This window comes from Orcinus orca, chromosome 11 (genome assembly GCF_937001465.1).
Source record: "Orcinus orca chromosome 11, mOrcOrc1.1, whole genome shotgun sequence".
Lineage (NCBI taxonomy): Eukaryota > Metazoa > Chordata > Mammalia > Artiodactyla > Delphinidae > Orcinus > Orcinus orca.
This window is the reverse complement of record NC_064569.1, coordinates 22,172,196-22,187,796: the sequence shown is the minus strand read 5'-3', so window position 1 is coordinate 22,187,796 and position 15,601 is coordinate 22,172,196. Positions and strand designations below refer to the sequence as shown.

Below are 15,601 nucleotides of genomic sequence, written 5' to 3'. Positions count from 1 at the left end.
GAGATATTCAGAAGGTAGAATTGACAAGACACAACGACCAGTGGTTATGGATTGTAAAAGTGGGGAGCATGGGCTTCCCATTTGGGCAGCTGGGAGGTGGTGATGCAAAATAGGCATGGAGATAGGATTTTTGTGGTGCTGGATGTTTCAGGGGGTTGGGATGAGGTAGATGGTGACTTCAGTTTGGGACACATTGAATCTGAGACCCTTATAGGACATCTGGATGGAAATGTATAGTAGGCAGTTTAAAATAAGGGCCTGGAGTGGAGGTGTGAGGTTAGATATCCAACTGAATAGTTGTTAATAAAAGCCATGGAAGTGAGTGAGATTGTCCAAGCATGAACTTAGAGATTTAGGGGGGAAAAATAATAGCAGATAACTTCCTAGTGCCTACCACGTGCCAGACTGTTTCTGGGGGATGCTAACTGCTGAGGAATAATTGTAAGACTAAGGAGTAGACAGGAAGGTAAGAGGAGAGCCTGGACATCCTGCGTTAAGTAAGGAGTGGTAAATAGTACTTTGCAGAGAGATCAAGAGAGTGACTGAAAGTGTCCATATGATAGCACAACCCAGAGTCAGTGGTGGCCTTTAATGAGAGTCATTTTAGTGGCACAATGAGGGTGAAAACTAGATTATAGTGATTGAGGAGTGAAGGTGAGGTGAGGAAATTTACGTTCTTTTAAAGTTTGGTAGTAAAGGGAAGGAGAGGTTGCAATAACTAGTAAAGGAGGTAGAAGCCAAAAAGTGATTGGAGTTGAAGAAAGACAGTGTTATGTAGCAAAAGGGTAATTACCTGATTGAAAAATGATAGATTTCAAGCTTCCCTCAGGGTCAGTGCACAAGAAAATGTATGAACAGTGGAGTGTCAGTTACAATGCACATGCTTTTCTCAGGTGTGGTAAATATTTGTAAATGCAGGGAAAGGAGAGTGTGAAAGAAGGGCATAGAATTCTGAGAAAGATTCCACAGAAATTGAAACAGTGCACACTGGGTATCTCCATTCCAAATCTGCAGAGTTCCAGCAGTTTATGGAAACTAAGAACCAGCTCTGGGAATGATTGGATGAGTGTATGAAGTTGAGATCTTAAAAACCTTTAAATTGGTTTACCTTGTTCTTAGCTTCTCCACTTGAGTCTGCTGTATACAGTTCTTTACATGGAATTGAACTAATGTCAAGTGACTTCTTTAAGTGTTGTCTTGCTTAAAGGTTATGAATAGGATTTCTAATAAGAAAAGAAGAGCTGTTTTAACCACATTATTATTATTTTTTTTTTTTTGCGGTACGTGGGCCTCTCACTGTTGTGGCCTCTCCTGTTGCGGAGCACAGGCTCCGGACGCACAGGCTCAGTGGCCATGGCTCACGGGCCCAGCCGCTCCACGGCATGTGGGATCCTCCCGGACCGGGGCACGAACCTGCGTCCCCTGCATCGGCAGGCAGACTCTCAACCACTGTGCCACCAGGGAAGCCCTTAACCACATTATTAATGTAACTTAAATACCCCAAATTTATTTTCTGTTTAATTATACATATGCTATTCTAATACGTGGTCTTGGGGTTCTTGAGATTTTTAAATTTTTACTCTTTTATATATACACAAAGACTTCAGCAATGAGGATGACACCATCTTCCTCCCTGTTGAAAGAGTCATGTGAAAAGTGGACACCCTTCTTCTGTATATACTAAAATCTAATAAAAACTTCTCTATGTAGGAAAGGCACACATTCAACCTTTGGCATACAATTTCAAGGTGTTCATGGAGCCCCTGAAACCCACTCTTGGACGCCAGCTTAAGAATCTTTGCCACTTCTGACCTTTTTAACTCTAGTGCAGAGGTTGGCAAACTCTAGAGCGCAAGACAAATCCAGCTTGTTGCCTGTTTTGTACATAAAGTCTTATTAGAACATAGCCCAGGGACTTCCCTGGTGGTCCAGTGGTTAAGACTCTGTGTTCCCAATGCAGGGGGCCCAGGTTCTATCCCTGGTCAGGGAACTAGATCCTGCACGCTGCAACTAATATACCGTGTGCTGCAACTAAGACCTGGCACAGCCAAATAAATAAATAAATATTTAAAAAAAGAAAGAAAAGCAACTAAAAATCCTATACTTAAAAAAAAAAACAAAAGAACACAGCCCATTCGCTTCCGTATCATCTATGGCTGCTTTCCTGCCACAAGAGCAGGGTTGAGTAGTTGCCACAGAGACCATCGAGTCTGAAAAGCCTCTAAAATATTTACCATCTGGCCCTTTACAGAAAAGGTCTTCTAATCCCTGTTCCACAGCCCATAACCTCAGTTAACTTTACCCTTAGTCCATGAGGTAGTACAAAACCAGAAGCTGTCTATTTAACTTCTATATTGGGAGTTCTTATAAGGGGTGGGGTTCTGTTTTTCCGAGTGTGGTTTGAATATATAAGAATTCTATGTTAAGTAACTTCCTTGTTTTCCATCCAGATCCTATCCCTGGTGGTTGTAATTTGGAGTTTGATTTAGATATCGATTCCAACATTTACCTGGAGTATAATTTCTTTGAAACAACTATCAAATTTGCTCCAGCAAACCTAGGTCATGCGAGGTATGTCTGTCTCCCGACTCCTAAAACTCCTTTTAGGACGTGCATTGCTCGCTGTTGCGTGGATTGAGTAAATTCTCTCAAAATCCATAGTTTCTCTTTAGCAAAATTGAATTGCTAATTTTTTTTTTGGAATGGAAGTAATTTAAGCTTTGTTACTAATACTCAAGCTGTCATTTACAGTTAATGTTGTTTCCCTTCATTCTTAGGAAGAGCCAGATGTTGAGCCTTTATTATGAGCTTAGAAGTACATCTTAGTTTTTGTAAAGAGTTTTAAATATAGAAAACATTCTGGAGGCATGAAACACTCATATTTTTTGTAAGCATTTTATTATTTTAATTAACATTCTGCCCTAGTTTCTACTTTAATAGTAATGATAGCTAACGTTTGAAATGCTCCCTATGTATCATCCATGGTGCTGCTAAGTGCTGTGTGTTGTCATTTAATCCTAATTTTATGAAGAAGGGGCTGCTGTTCTTATTTTACAGAAAGGCTCCCTAAGGGTTGTTGAGATTAAGTGACTTGCCCACATACACACAGCCAACAAGCAGCAAAGCGGGCAGTTGACTCAACCTGACTGATACATCTGGTTAGGTAACCATACATACTGCCTCTCCTTTCGTGGTGGTGCCAAACTTGGAATCATTGCAGAAGTTTGAAGTTCCAGCTTTCGGTTCTTTTTTATAGATGAGACTTGCAGCACAAGAGACTGATGTTCAGTTTTGTTGGTTGACTTTAGAGGCGCAGATGCTCCGCCGTGTGACGTCAAGACGGGCCAGGACTCCAGGTGGAGGTTACAGTATGACGTCTATCAGTATTTTTTGCCGGAGAACGATCTCACTGAAGAGGCATTGCTAAGGCACCTGCAGAGGATGGCCGAGGTGCCTCAGGTGCAGGCCAATGCTCTCAAGGTATATCTGACTCTCATAATTTGTGTGGCCAGACTGTGATGCCTTTGTAAGAGTTGAGAAGGGGAGAAGCTACCAGGAGCTTTTTTTTTTTTCTTTTAAACTGTTTTCTTGGTTTTTCTGGGATTCTCACTTTTTCTCTTTTATTTCATTATCACCTTGGGAGTCATTGCTAGTGATATCCCTAAGTAACGTTGGCTTTTGAGGAGATGCATGTAAATTTTGTTATATTTTAGTTGCAGCCACATCTATGACTGGTAATCTTGAGCTATGGGGAAGTGGGTGGTAATTTTCTATGTACTCCCGTAACTATTAGATTAAAAAAATTTGGCAAGTCTAAAGGTTATAGTACTTTGAGAAAAAATAACGTGAAACTGTTTAAGGAGATATACGTTACCTTTAATATTTAAACCCAAATGCAAAGTTTCTAACTTGCAGCAAAAGTTTTCTTCGAGCTTTTGAAACCCCTGAAAACTCTTGTGACTCCAAGGGTGGGGACAGGCCAGCAGCCTTGGCATCATCTGGGAGTTTGTTAGAGTTGCAGACTCTTAGGCTCCACCCCAGAGCTATGGAATCAGCATCTGTCTTTATGATCCCCAGGTGATGCCTATGCAAATTAAAATTTGAGACTCATGCTCTAGATCATTTTTGTGGAGGGCAGGATTTTATCTTTATGTCTGAAAGGGTGCCTGATATCGGTCTAATAAACAAGGTCATCTGTCAGTCTAGTGGTTGGTGGGTAAAGTTTTTCTAGACTGCTAAGATCTTCCTAGAAGGTTGTAGATTATCAGATTACATAGAAAGAAGCGATTGAAACTGGGTGTCTGTGATTAACCTAGGCACTGAGCCTGTTGCAGAGTAAGATCTGATTTTGTTGTTGTGTCACCTAGCATGTCATTTCCCCATGCTAAGAGGGAGCCTTGTACAAGAAAACTCATTGTGCTTATTCACCAATTAGGAAGCTCTATTGGCAAACGTTGCCTTTGTACATAGGAAATTTTGAAGACCATTTTTATTCTTATGAAGAATGTAAGAATTCTTAGAGTCTTTTTAGTTTACTTCTTAACTTTTGGTTAAGAGCTAGAATATCGCATGCCAGAATTCAAGGAAACCCTCAACGACTAATGAGGGCATGTCGAGAAGACTCTGGAGCCTGCTTTTTCTGGTTGTTCTTTGTTTTCTTTGGATTTTTTTTGATGTGGCCCATTTTTAAAGTCTTTATTGAATTTGCTACAATATTGCTTCTGTTTTATGTTTTGGTTTTATGGCCGCGAGGCATGTGGGATCTTAGCTCCCTGACCAGGGATTGAACCCGCATCCCCCGCATTGGAAGGCGAAGTCTTAGCCACTGGACCACCACAGAAGTCCCTGGAGCCTGTTTGAGGAGGCTCACACTGGCCATCTCTGGGACAATTCAGTCATCAAAGAGAACGTGATTGATTATGCCTTGAATAAACAAAAACACGTCCATACTGATACTAAAAAAAGAAAAAGGAAAAATGCTCAGTTGCTACCGTTGGAGCAACGTACACAAAATTACACTCTGAAAATTAATAAAGGGAAGGAATTTACCCTGCCTTTTTAAAAGGAGGATCTGTAATTCACTCCCAGTTGATAAGAGAAAGTTCTGCTTTACAGAAGAATGCCAGCTAGTAAATGTAGAAGGAATAATAGAATTAGAAAATCTCCATTTTCTGACCCTCAGTGAAATAATTCAGGCAAGGATCACCAGGTGGAAAGAGTGTTGGGGGGAAGGATATTCCCAGGATACCTAAATAGCACCCTCAGATTAATTCTTATTGCAAAGGGAAAACTACTCTCAGAGTGGAGTGATCCGATGGTCTCTACCTTACCCATGTGGTCAGAGTTAGCTTTGCTGATAGTAGGTGAACCTGCATTATGTGCTCATGTGAATGTAGGCTGACTTTATCGCCATAACCTATGGAATATTCTAGCAAAACAGGTTTAACTTGAGTTCCTGTTTATAGGAGTCCCTGTTTACAAGAAATGCATAGGATCAAAGTACAAGTTAGACATCTTGAGCACAATCTGATAAATTCAGATTGTGGAGTGATCTGTAAAATAACTTCCTTAATCTTTCAAGGGTGATTCTGGATTGCAGAAATTGGAGATAAACATCATACATGAAACTTGGTTGGATCTTGGTTAAGGGGGAGAAAAGCTATAAAAGACATTTGGGAAAATTTGAATGTGGACCGTGTATTAGATAATAAGAAATTATTAATTTTCTTAGGTGAGCTGAGGTATTGTGAGCACATAGGAGAATATCCTTGTACTTAGTACCTTGCTATTCAAAGTGTGGTGGATGAATGCATAGCGCTGCATCACCTGAGAGATTCTTAGAAAAGCAGAATCTCAGGTACCTCCTCTGACCAGCAGAATCAGAATCTGAATTTTAACAAGCTCCCCAGTGATTCATAGGCTATTACGTCTGAGAAACACTGTGTTAGGACATGCATGCTGAAGTATTTAGAAGTGAAATGTCATGATTCCTGTAACTTACTTTAAAATGGTTCAGCCAAAAACTATATATGTGGGGTGGGGAGGATCAGGAGGGAGGGACAGAGAAGCAAATCCGCTAAAGCAAGAACGGCTGTTGAATCCAAGTGTGGTGTATAACGTTTTCATTGTATTATTCTTAACATTGTGTTGGACTTGACCAATCCTTTGCCCAGAACACACATATATATATATATTTTTTTGCGGTATGTGGGCCTCTCACTGTTGTGGCCTCTCCCGTTGCGGAGCACAGGCTCCGGACGCACAGGCTCAGCGGCCATGGCTCACGGGCCCAGCCGCCCCGCGGCATGTGGGATCCTCCCGGACCGGGGCACGAACCCGTGTCCCCTGCATCAGCAGGCGGACTCTCAACCACTGCGCCACCAGGGAAGCCCCAGAAAACATAGTTCTGAAGGCTAAGCACTATATTTAAACAGTAGGAGTTTTCTAAGAGCCTCCTAATAATTTACTCCTGAAACCCTAACATTTCGTTTTCTCCCTTCTGTTAGTAGGAACATATCTGTGTATTAGGGCTACGTGGGGCCTTTGTTTCTCCTATTATATTTATCCCCTATTTAACAAACAACCTTTAAAAGGGAATTTTTGAAGTGAAGGGCTACAGGGCAGCACAGCTGTATGTGATTTTTCTTATTTCAGAGCCTGCTAGACAAAGGTGAGTGGGTGCTCTCGTGAGACGTTAACCCACACGGCCTACGTCAGCTCTGTAGCTCGCAGTGACCGCTCACGTTTGTTGGACGCTTACAAACGTCTGTGCTAATTACTGAGGGGACACTAGTGAGCAGGATCAATAAGGTTCCCGCCCTTATGTCATTTACAGTCTAGCAGACGAGACAAAAATTCTTTTCTTTGTCCTAACTAGCGCATTTTACTTAAATCATTTATTTATATCACATTTTACTTAAATTATTAACAGATACAAAATCTTTAGATGCATTTTGTGTAAGAGCTTGTTCATATCAACACATGCAGACTGTGCAGGACAATCTCTTGACAAAGTCTAATGGCTTGGCAAACTATTTATATGTAGGATGGATAGCACAGGGAACTATATTCAGTATCCTGTGATAAACCATAGTGGAAAAGAATATGAAAAAGAATATATATATATATGTTTAACTGAATCACTTTGCTGTACAGCAGGAATTAACACAACTTTGTAAATCAACTATACTTTAATAAATTGTTTTAAAAAAGCCAAATGGGCTAGTGTATATTTTAAACAAGAATTGTACTTTCATGTTAGAATTTAATAGCACATGTAGGTGGGGTTATAATAGAAAAGCTTGTGGGGTTTTTTTAAAATTAATTTTTATTGGAGAATAGTTGCTTTACAATGTTGTGTTGGTTTCTACTTTACAGCAAAGTGAATCAGCTATACGTATACATATATCCCCTCTTTTTTGGATTTCCTTCTCATTTAGGTCACCACAGAGCATAGAGTAGAGTTCCCTGTGCTATACAGTAGGTTCTCATTAGTTATCTATTTTATACACAGTATCAGTAGTGTATATATGTCAATCCCAATCTCCCAATTCATGCCCCTCCTTCCCCCTTGGTATACATACGTTTGTTTTCTACATCTGTGTCTCTATTTCTGCTTTACAAATAAGGTAATCTATACCATTTTTCTAGATTCCACATATATGCATTAATATGACATATTTGTTTTTCTCTTTCTGACTTACTTCACTCTGTATGACAGACTCTAGGTCCATCCACGTCTCTACAAATGACCCAATTTCGTTCCTTTTTATGGCTGAGTAATATTCCATTGTATATATGTACCACGTCTTCTTTATCCATACATCTGTTGATGGACATTTAGGTTGCCTCCACGTCCTGGCTATTGTAAATAATGCTGCAATGAACATTGGGGTGCATGAGTCTTTTGAATTATGGTTTTCTCAGTGTATATGTCCAGTAGTAGGATTGCTGGGTCATATGGTAGTTCTGTTTTTAGTTTTTTAAGGAACCTCCATACTGTTCTCCACAGTAGCTGTATCGATTTACTTTCCCACCAACAGTGCAAGAAGACATGCCTATGGCCAAGAGGCACATGAAAAGATGCTCAACATCACTAATTATTAGAGAAATGCAGATCAGAGCTGCAGTGAGATACCACCTCACACTGGTCAGAATGGCCACCATCAAAAAATCTACAAACAATAAATGCTGGAGAGGGTGTGGAGAAAAGGGGTTTGCTTTTTTTAATCTAAGCACTAATCGTGCATTATTTTTGGCTTCAGGTGGTTACCCTAACAGCTGATGATAAGACAAGTGTTTCTTTCTCCTCCCTCCGTGGACAAGGTGTCATTTACAACGTCATCGTTAGGGATCCATTTCTAAATACGTCTGCAGCTTACGTCCCTGCTCACACGTACGCTTGCAGCTTTGAGGCAGGGGAGGATAATTGTTCTTCCCTTGGTGAGTATGTGGATTTCAACTGTGAAAATTCTTCTTTGGCTTTGCGGATCTTTATCACCTAGTACAGAACTTAAGGATATTTAGAAGTGCTTTTGTCTCATGCATTCATGCATTCAGCGCATGCCTCCTGAGCCCGTCCAGTTACTCCACTCTCTGTTCTAGGCACTGGGATAGAGCAGTGGACAAAACAGACAAAATACTAGCCCCCCTGCAGCCTGCGTCTTAGTGGGGGAGACGAGACAGACAAGATACATTTGTGAAATATATCGTACGCGAGATATACATGGCGAGGGTAAAGAAGCGAGAAGTAAGTAGGAAAGGGAGACAACCAGCGAGGGCGAGAGAATTTGAGAAAGCATGGCTCAGGAAGTCCTTGCCGAGCAGGTAGCATTAGGATAAAGACCCAGGGCGAGGCAGGGAGCCATGGACGTGTCACCGGGGGGGCAGTGGCGGGGGGTGCCAGGCCGAGGGGACAGCCAGCGCAGAGGCCCTCAGCTGCGAGCCTGCCTCGTGTGGCTGCTGGAGCGGGCGGCCTCGCAGGTCCCAGTTTGGACTATAGCTTTTCTTCTGAGAGCAATGAAGAGGCATTGGAGAGCTTGAGCAGATGGTGCCGATTCGTGTTTCAGTGGGATCACTCTGGCTGCTTTGTTTTGTTTTGTTTGAGAAAAATCAGGCAAGAGCAGAAATAGGGAGATTGACCATCATAGTGTCCAGGAGAGAGAGGGCGCTGGCAGTGGGGCTGCTGTAAGATCTTTCTGTTTATGTCTATTTAGCATCTTATTTTGAAACAGTTTCACAGAAAAGATGCAGAAATGGTTCAGAGAATTCTGCATAGTCTTCACCAATGGTCCTCAGATGTTAGTTACCACGTTAGGCTGTTTGCTTTTTATTCTTTCTCTCTATGTACACGTATATATACATTTTTTTCCTGAAGCATTTGAGAGCAAGTTGCAGACATAGAGACCCTTTGGCCCTTAAATGTTTCTATTTATTTCCTTATGTAACTAGTAAAACTATCAAATCACAAAATTAACATGGATATAGTACTGTTATTTAACCTACAGATGTTATCAAATTTCACTAGTTACTCCACCAATGTCCCTTATAACCAGAAGAAAAATTTTTTTTCTGGTCTAGGGTCCACTTCATGATCACATGTTGCATTAAACTATCTCTTTTATCTTCCTGCGTCTGGCACAATTTCTTAGTCTGTTTTTGTCTTTCAAAACCTTTACCTTTTTGAGGAGTACAGGTTATTTATTTTTGTACAACATCCTCAATTTGGGTTTGTCTGATGTTTCCTTGTGACTAAGTTCAGATTATGAATTTTTATAGGAATACAAAAGAAGTGATGAAGTGTCCTTCTCTAGAGGCACCTGATATCTGTGTTTTCCGTTACTGGCGGTAGTAACCCTGATTACTTGGTTAGGGGTGTCGGCCAGGTTTCTCCACTGTGTAGTAACTGTTTTCCCCTTTAAGTATCTTTTGGGGAGATACTTTGAGTACAGGTAAATAGTCGTTTCTCAAACTCTTCACTTGCTGGCTTTAGCATCTGGTGAGCCTTGCCTGAAACATTTATTACCAGCCGGTTGCCAAATGGCATTTTTCCATGTTTATCATTCCTTTTATGTTTATAGCTGTAGGAGAGGGAGGGGGTCTAAGGACTGAGCCCCGGGTGCTCCAGTGATTACTGAGGTCAGGAAATTGAAGGAGATCCCACCAAGGAGACCGAGAAGGAGCAACCAGATTGGTAAAAGGAAAGTTTTTTGTAGCTAAGAGAAGAAAGTGTTTAGAGGAAGGCAGAGTGATCACCTGGGTCAGATGCTGCTGACGGGGCAGCTGAGAAAGAGACTGGAAAATGACCATTGGATTTAGCAACATGGAGGCCACAGGTGCCAGTCAGAGCATTTCAGGGTAGCCTGACTCGAATATGTTCAAGAACAAATAGGAGGAAAGAAATTGGAAAGAGTTCAAACAACTCTTTCAAGGAGTTTTGCTCTAAAGAATGAAGTCTGTCGGCTGGGTTCAAGCCAGGGTTTAATGTTTGCTGTCTTCTGTATCCTGCCCAGTCTTCCACTGCCACGCGCAAGGTCCTTGAGAGATACAGAGCAAGAGACCAGGCAGATATAAGTTCTGCGTTTTTGACTGATGGGTTTATCTTGTCTGGGTTCCTCCCTTTCCTTTCCCTCAAACTCTTTGCGCCAGGGCCCCTCCTAATGAGAGTGAGCTCTGGGACTTGTCTTTTCACATTAGGCGGAGGGGAGGGAAAGGTCCCATCCTACTGTTCCTCCAGCTCAGAGTTCGGTTCTGTGGCTTCTGTCTTCAAGCTCGATGCACACTAGGATGCCTTTCCTGAGCTTACAGTAGGGCGGATGGACCCACGTTGCTTTTTTTTTTTTTAATTTTTTAAAATTTATTTATTTATTTTTGGCTGTGTTGGGTCTTCGTTTCTGCGCGAGGGCTTTCTCTAGTTGCGGCGAGCGGGGGCCGCTCTTCATCGCGGTGCGCGGGCCTCTCACTGTCGCGGCCTCTCTTGTTGCGTGGAGCACAGGCTCCAGATGCACAGGCTCAGCGGCCATGGCTCACGGGCCCAGTTGCTCCGCGGCATGTGGGATCTTCCCAGACCAGGGCTCAAACCCATGTCCCCTGCATTAGCAGGCGGACTCTCAACCACTGCGCCACCAGGGAAGCCCCACATTGCCTTTTAATTAAAACCTTGGCCTCTGTCATAGCTCTAGTGATTCCGTCATGATTAAAAACACTAAACATTGGCTCCCCTGTGTCTTCCCCTCCCACTCACCCCTTTGTCTTCATTTTCCCCAGAATTCGTACCTTGTGTTGTCTCTAGATTCTACTTATGAAATCTCTCCTCTCGGGCTTTACTTGTATGTTTAACTTTTTCTCTCCTTCCTTCCTGGTACTGTGATCCGAGATTCTACTTAGTTCCTCTCTGCTGTCTAATGTCCTGGAGGAACATATCTAACTGTGTGTGCCAGTTTTTCTTGGGTTGCTGTCTTTGGTGACTACACCACTTGCTGGAAACTTCCGCTAGATTTTCACTTGAAAAAAATTATCCCACTGAACTGCATGTTTTTGCTCTAAGGATTGAATCGTAGAACTGCTGTCAGCCTCAGGTCTGAAATAAGCAGGATGTTGCAGTAACTCTCATTTCAGCTTTCTTTTGAGCTCTTCATTCTCAGAGAAACTGATATGTAGGTATATTTTATGCCCTGCAAATGGTGGTCTTCTGTTTTGTGTTCCTTATCTAAATGTAGGTCTTCATGGTATCCATCTGAACACTCAAGTATTTTATGTGTGTGTGTGTGTGTGTGTGTGTGTGTGTGTGTGTTTTAAAGCACTGACTGATTTAATCCTCACATCCACAGTGGCATTGGTACTTTTGTTTTTAATTAATTAATTTATTTTTGCTGTGTTGGGTCTTCGTTTCTGTGCGAGGGCTTTCTCTAGTTGTGGCAAGCGGGGGCCACTCTTCATCGCGGTGCGCGGGCCTCCCACTATCACGGCCTCTCTTGTCGCGGAGCACAGGCTCCAGACGCGCAGGATCAGTAGTTGTGGCTCACGGGCCTAGTTGCTCCATGGCATGTGGGATCCTCCCAGACCAGGGCTCGGACCCGTGTCCCCTGCACTGGCAGGCAGATTCTCAACCACTGCGCCACCAGGGAAGCCCCTTTTATGTGTTTTGACTTGTGGTCAGTTTGTAACACTTCACAGGAGTTTGCGTAGGTGCTTTGTTTTTGTTTTTAGTTTGGGGATGACTTTCTTGTGTTTATCTCAAAGGTGTCACGATGGTGGTGAATTTAGTGGATCTGTTTTTCCCTTCAGTAGGGCTTGTCTTTCGAATCCTGTTTCTTCTATTTAAGTTTGTGCCGATTGAGGATCACAGGGTTTGGATTCTTCGGCATCAGGGAGCATATTGTGCTTCATCATTAGTTATTACACTACATTTTTTCCCCAAGCAACGTGTATAATTGAGAAGATTGGTAGTAATTTGTTCATGTGTTACTTATAGAATAATACGTCTTCTTTAATTTAATGTGAGTTTTGGTTAAAATCTTTTGTGGTGGAAAACTTCAGTGAGCCTCCATATATCATTATCCCGCCTTAGCAATTTTGATTCATGGCCGTTATCTTGTTGCAGTTATACACCCACCTGTGTCCCTGTGCCCCACCCCCCTTATCACTGGATTCTTTTCGAGTGGGTCCCTAATGGTCATTTTGCTTATGAAATTTTAGTACAGTATGTATATCTTAAAGATAAGTGCTGTTTTTAAAAAAATATATAGCCACAGTATCATTAGCACAAGTCTCAATGAAAAATATTGAAGATAATTCCTTAATAGCGTCAGATTAACAGCCAGTGTTTACATTTTCCCAGGCTTCTTAATTGTTTTTCACAGTTTTGTTTGTTTGAATCAGGTTTCAGATGAGGTCTGCACATTGTTTTTAGTTGATGTGTGTCTTAAATCCCCTTTAAGCCATCGTTCTCCCTCCCCCGACCCTCCTTTTCTTCTTGTAGTTTATTTGTGAAGAAACAGTTATTTGTTTCAGGCACGCTCTCTCTCCTCCTCCTTTCCCACTTCTCCCCCATCCCCTCCCCCAAATGTGTCGTGGGTAGCATTGCAGACCTTCATCAGGAAGCAGTGTCGTCTGACTTCTCTTTGTGACACCAGCAACCATTGGTATTCACTGCCCACATAGAGTAAGTCATTAGGGGTGGCAAGGATGTTTTTAAAATAAGTTATACACGTATGGAATAAATTATTGTCAGTTCACTTTGCTTTTTTTCATGAAGCTTTGTTCTATATTGATTCAAAGTATCAAATTCGATGTATTATGCACTCAGTTTTCATTATTTTTAGGAAGAGTATCTACCAAAGTGTTCTTCACTCTTTTTGCCCTGCTTGGTCTCTTCATCTGTTTCTTTGGACACAGATTCTGGAAAACAGGTATTTTGTCTAATATAGTTGCTATTTACATGCCTTGTGGTCTTTTTTCTGAAATGCTGCTGGGGAATTTATGACCTGTAAGGAGAGTAAGCAACTGGCTACCTCCACTATCTTCACAGATTTGTAGCTGGGGTCTTTTAGTAAAGGTTCTACTGAATTACAGTGCATTTTGATCTTTTCTCTTTTCTCAGCAATGGAATGCAACCTTCTCTTATTAAGAGGGGAATAAAATTTGATTTGTGCATCAGAACTTCAATTGCTAGATTGACTAGTTGACCAAAGATTACTAATTAGAAATCAGGACGTCTGTGTAAAAATATATGTGGATTCTGGTGATGGTGATTGACATGGTTCCGTATAAATCAGGCTGCAGTGTACAGTACAGGGAGGTCGAAATGTCTGCACAACCCTGGGAGGTTCAGACAGCAAATGGGAACTCCACGATCTGCTCAGTGAAACCCAATGGGGGAAGTAGAATATGAATTATGCTCATTGAATTGATTTGAATTCTCTGAGCTGACTTTTTTTTTTTTTTTTTTTTTGTGGTACGCGGGCCTCTCACTGCTGTGGCCTCTCCCGCTGTGGAGCACAGGCTCCGGACGCGCAGGCCCAGCGGCCATGGCTCACGGGCCCAGCTGCTCCATGGCGTGTGGGATCTTCCCGGACGGGGGCACAAACCCGTGTCCCCTGCATCGGCAGGCAGACTCTCAACCACTGCGCCACCAGGGAAGCCCTGGGCTGAATTTTATATTTGCAGTTACTAAAAAAACAAAAAATCCTTATATAATTCATTAACCGGCAGTATAATGAGCATCAAGGGGAGAGTAAACATAATCTTGATCTTATAAAACTCTTCGAACTTGCTTTAATAAATTGTTTGAAGCAGCAACTCCTTTCCCTCCATTACTATACTTGTTTTCTTGATTGAGAAGAGAATATTGTGAAGAATATTTAATTTCTCAAAGTGTAGAATGATTCTATAATACAGAATTTAATTGTTAAGCTGTATGCAAGGTCCCAAAGATATTACTAGGTTTTTTATAGATAAAGACAATGGTTGATGTTCATCCTAAACAGGAAAGGATGACTTAAAAGAAGACATAAAAGTCACATTTTGCTTTGGAATATTTTTTTTTTTAACCTTTCAAATTGTATTCTTGCTCATGTAATGAATTGAAATCTAATCTGTAATTTCAGATCAGACACAATGACAAAAGTACTATTTTTGTTTTAAGTAGGAAGTATAAATGTATTAAAATGAGCTATGAAATTAACAATTAACTGACCAATTGAAATTGACCTATATACAAGAAAATGTATCCAATAGTTAATACTTGAATTTGTACCCATTTAATGATAATATTTACTCCCAATGACTTCTGAATTTTTCCTGCCTTTTAGATAATTATCTCTCTTCTCTGAATGCCCTCATGTGTACATTCTGGGAACTGAAGCATGTATTTGTAGATTAGACATTTAAATTGCATTTACTAACTGTAGCTTTTGTTTTTTTTCCTTCCTTGGTCGTTTGCTACTAGAACTATTCTTCATAGGCTTTATCTTCATGGGATTCTTCTTTTATATACTGATTACAAGACTGACACCTATTAAGTATGATGGTAAGTGAAAATAATATAGTTTGATTGAGTGTTCAAAAAGGAAGGCACCGTTTACACCCACCTTTCCTTCTACAGTTTGACCAGTATTGTGTGTGATATCCTCTTATGTGTGTAAAATAACTGGCCACCTGTGCTCTACACATCTTTTCTAAACTACTCCTCGTTCCTTGGAGGAATTCCTTGGTACTGAGGGAAGTGAAGGACCATATTGATTATAAACCTGTGTTCCAGCTGTGTGGTATATTGACCATATGACATTTACAGCAATCAGAGTGTTACGATTTTCTTTACCTTAAAACAAACACAGCTCCTCCTTCCGTGTCACATTGAACAGAACGCTTGTCACCCCTTCTTCCTCTGCCCCAATTATAGGTTGTACCAAGCCATGCCTGTCACTAGTCCTTGGAGGTTTAGCTCCCCGGCTGGTTTCCAGCCTCAGACCGGGCCCTCCCTAGAGAGGGCCTCCCCGTGCCGGTTTCACTGCACCACTGATGCGCCTTCGGTGCCTGACCCAGAGAAGGGCTAGGCTGGCTCTGGTAATGGTATAGTGTGTCTAAGGGTGCGGTTGGAAAA

General features: G+C 41.6%; 1 protein-coding gene across 3 annotated transcripts in view; it reads left to right on the top strand.

The window, feature by feature from the left end:
- Positions 1 to 15,601, top strand: part of TM7SF3 (transmembrane 7 superfamily member 3) — a 36,091-nt gene that overhangs the window by 14,596 nt on the left and 5,894 nt on the right. For 2 of the 3 annotated variants that reach the window (XM_004270900.3, XM_049694199.1), the window contains exons 4-8: positions 2,451 to 2,571; positions 3,309 to 3,480; positions 8,265 to 8,442; positions 13,323 to 13,409; positions 14,948 to 15,028. In XM_004270900.3, the coding sequence (XP_004270948.1) occupies positions 2,451 to 2,571; positions 3,309 to 3,480; positions 8,265 to 8,442; positions 13,323 to 13,409; positions 14,948 to 15,028 (639 nt within the window). The remainder of the gene's footprint in view (positions 1 to 2,450; positions 2,572 to 3,308; positions 3,481 to 8,264; positions 8,443 to 13,322; positions 13,410 to 14,947; positions 15,029 to 15,601) is intronic. The other variant, XM_033430208.2, reaches the window with a different exon arrangement.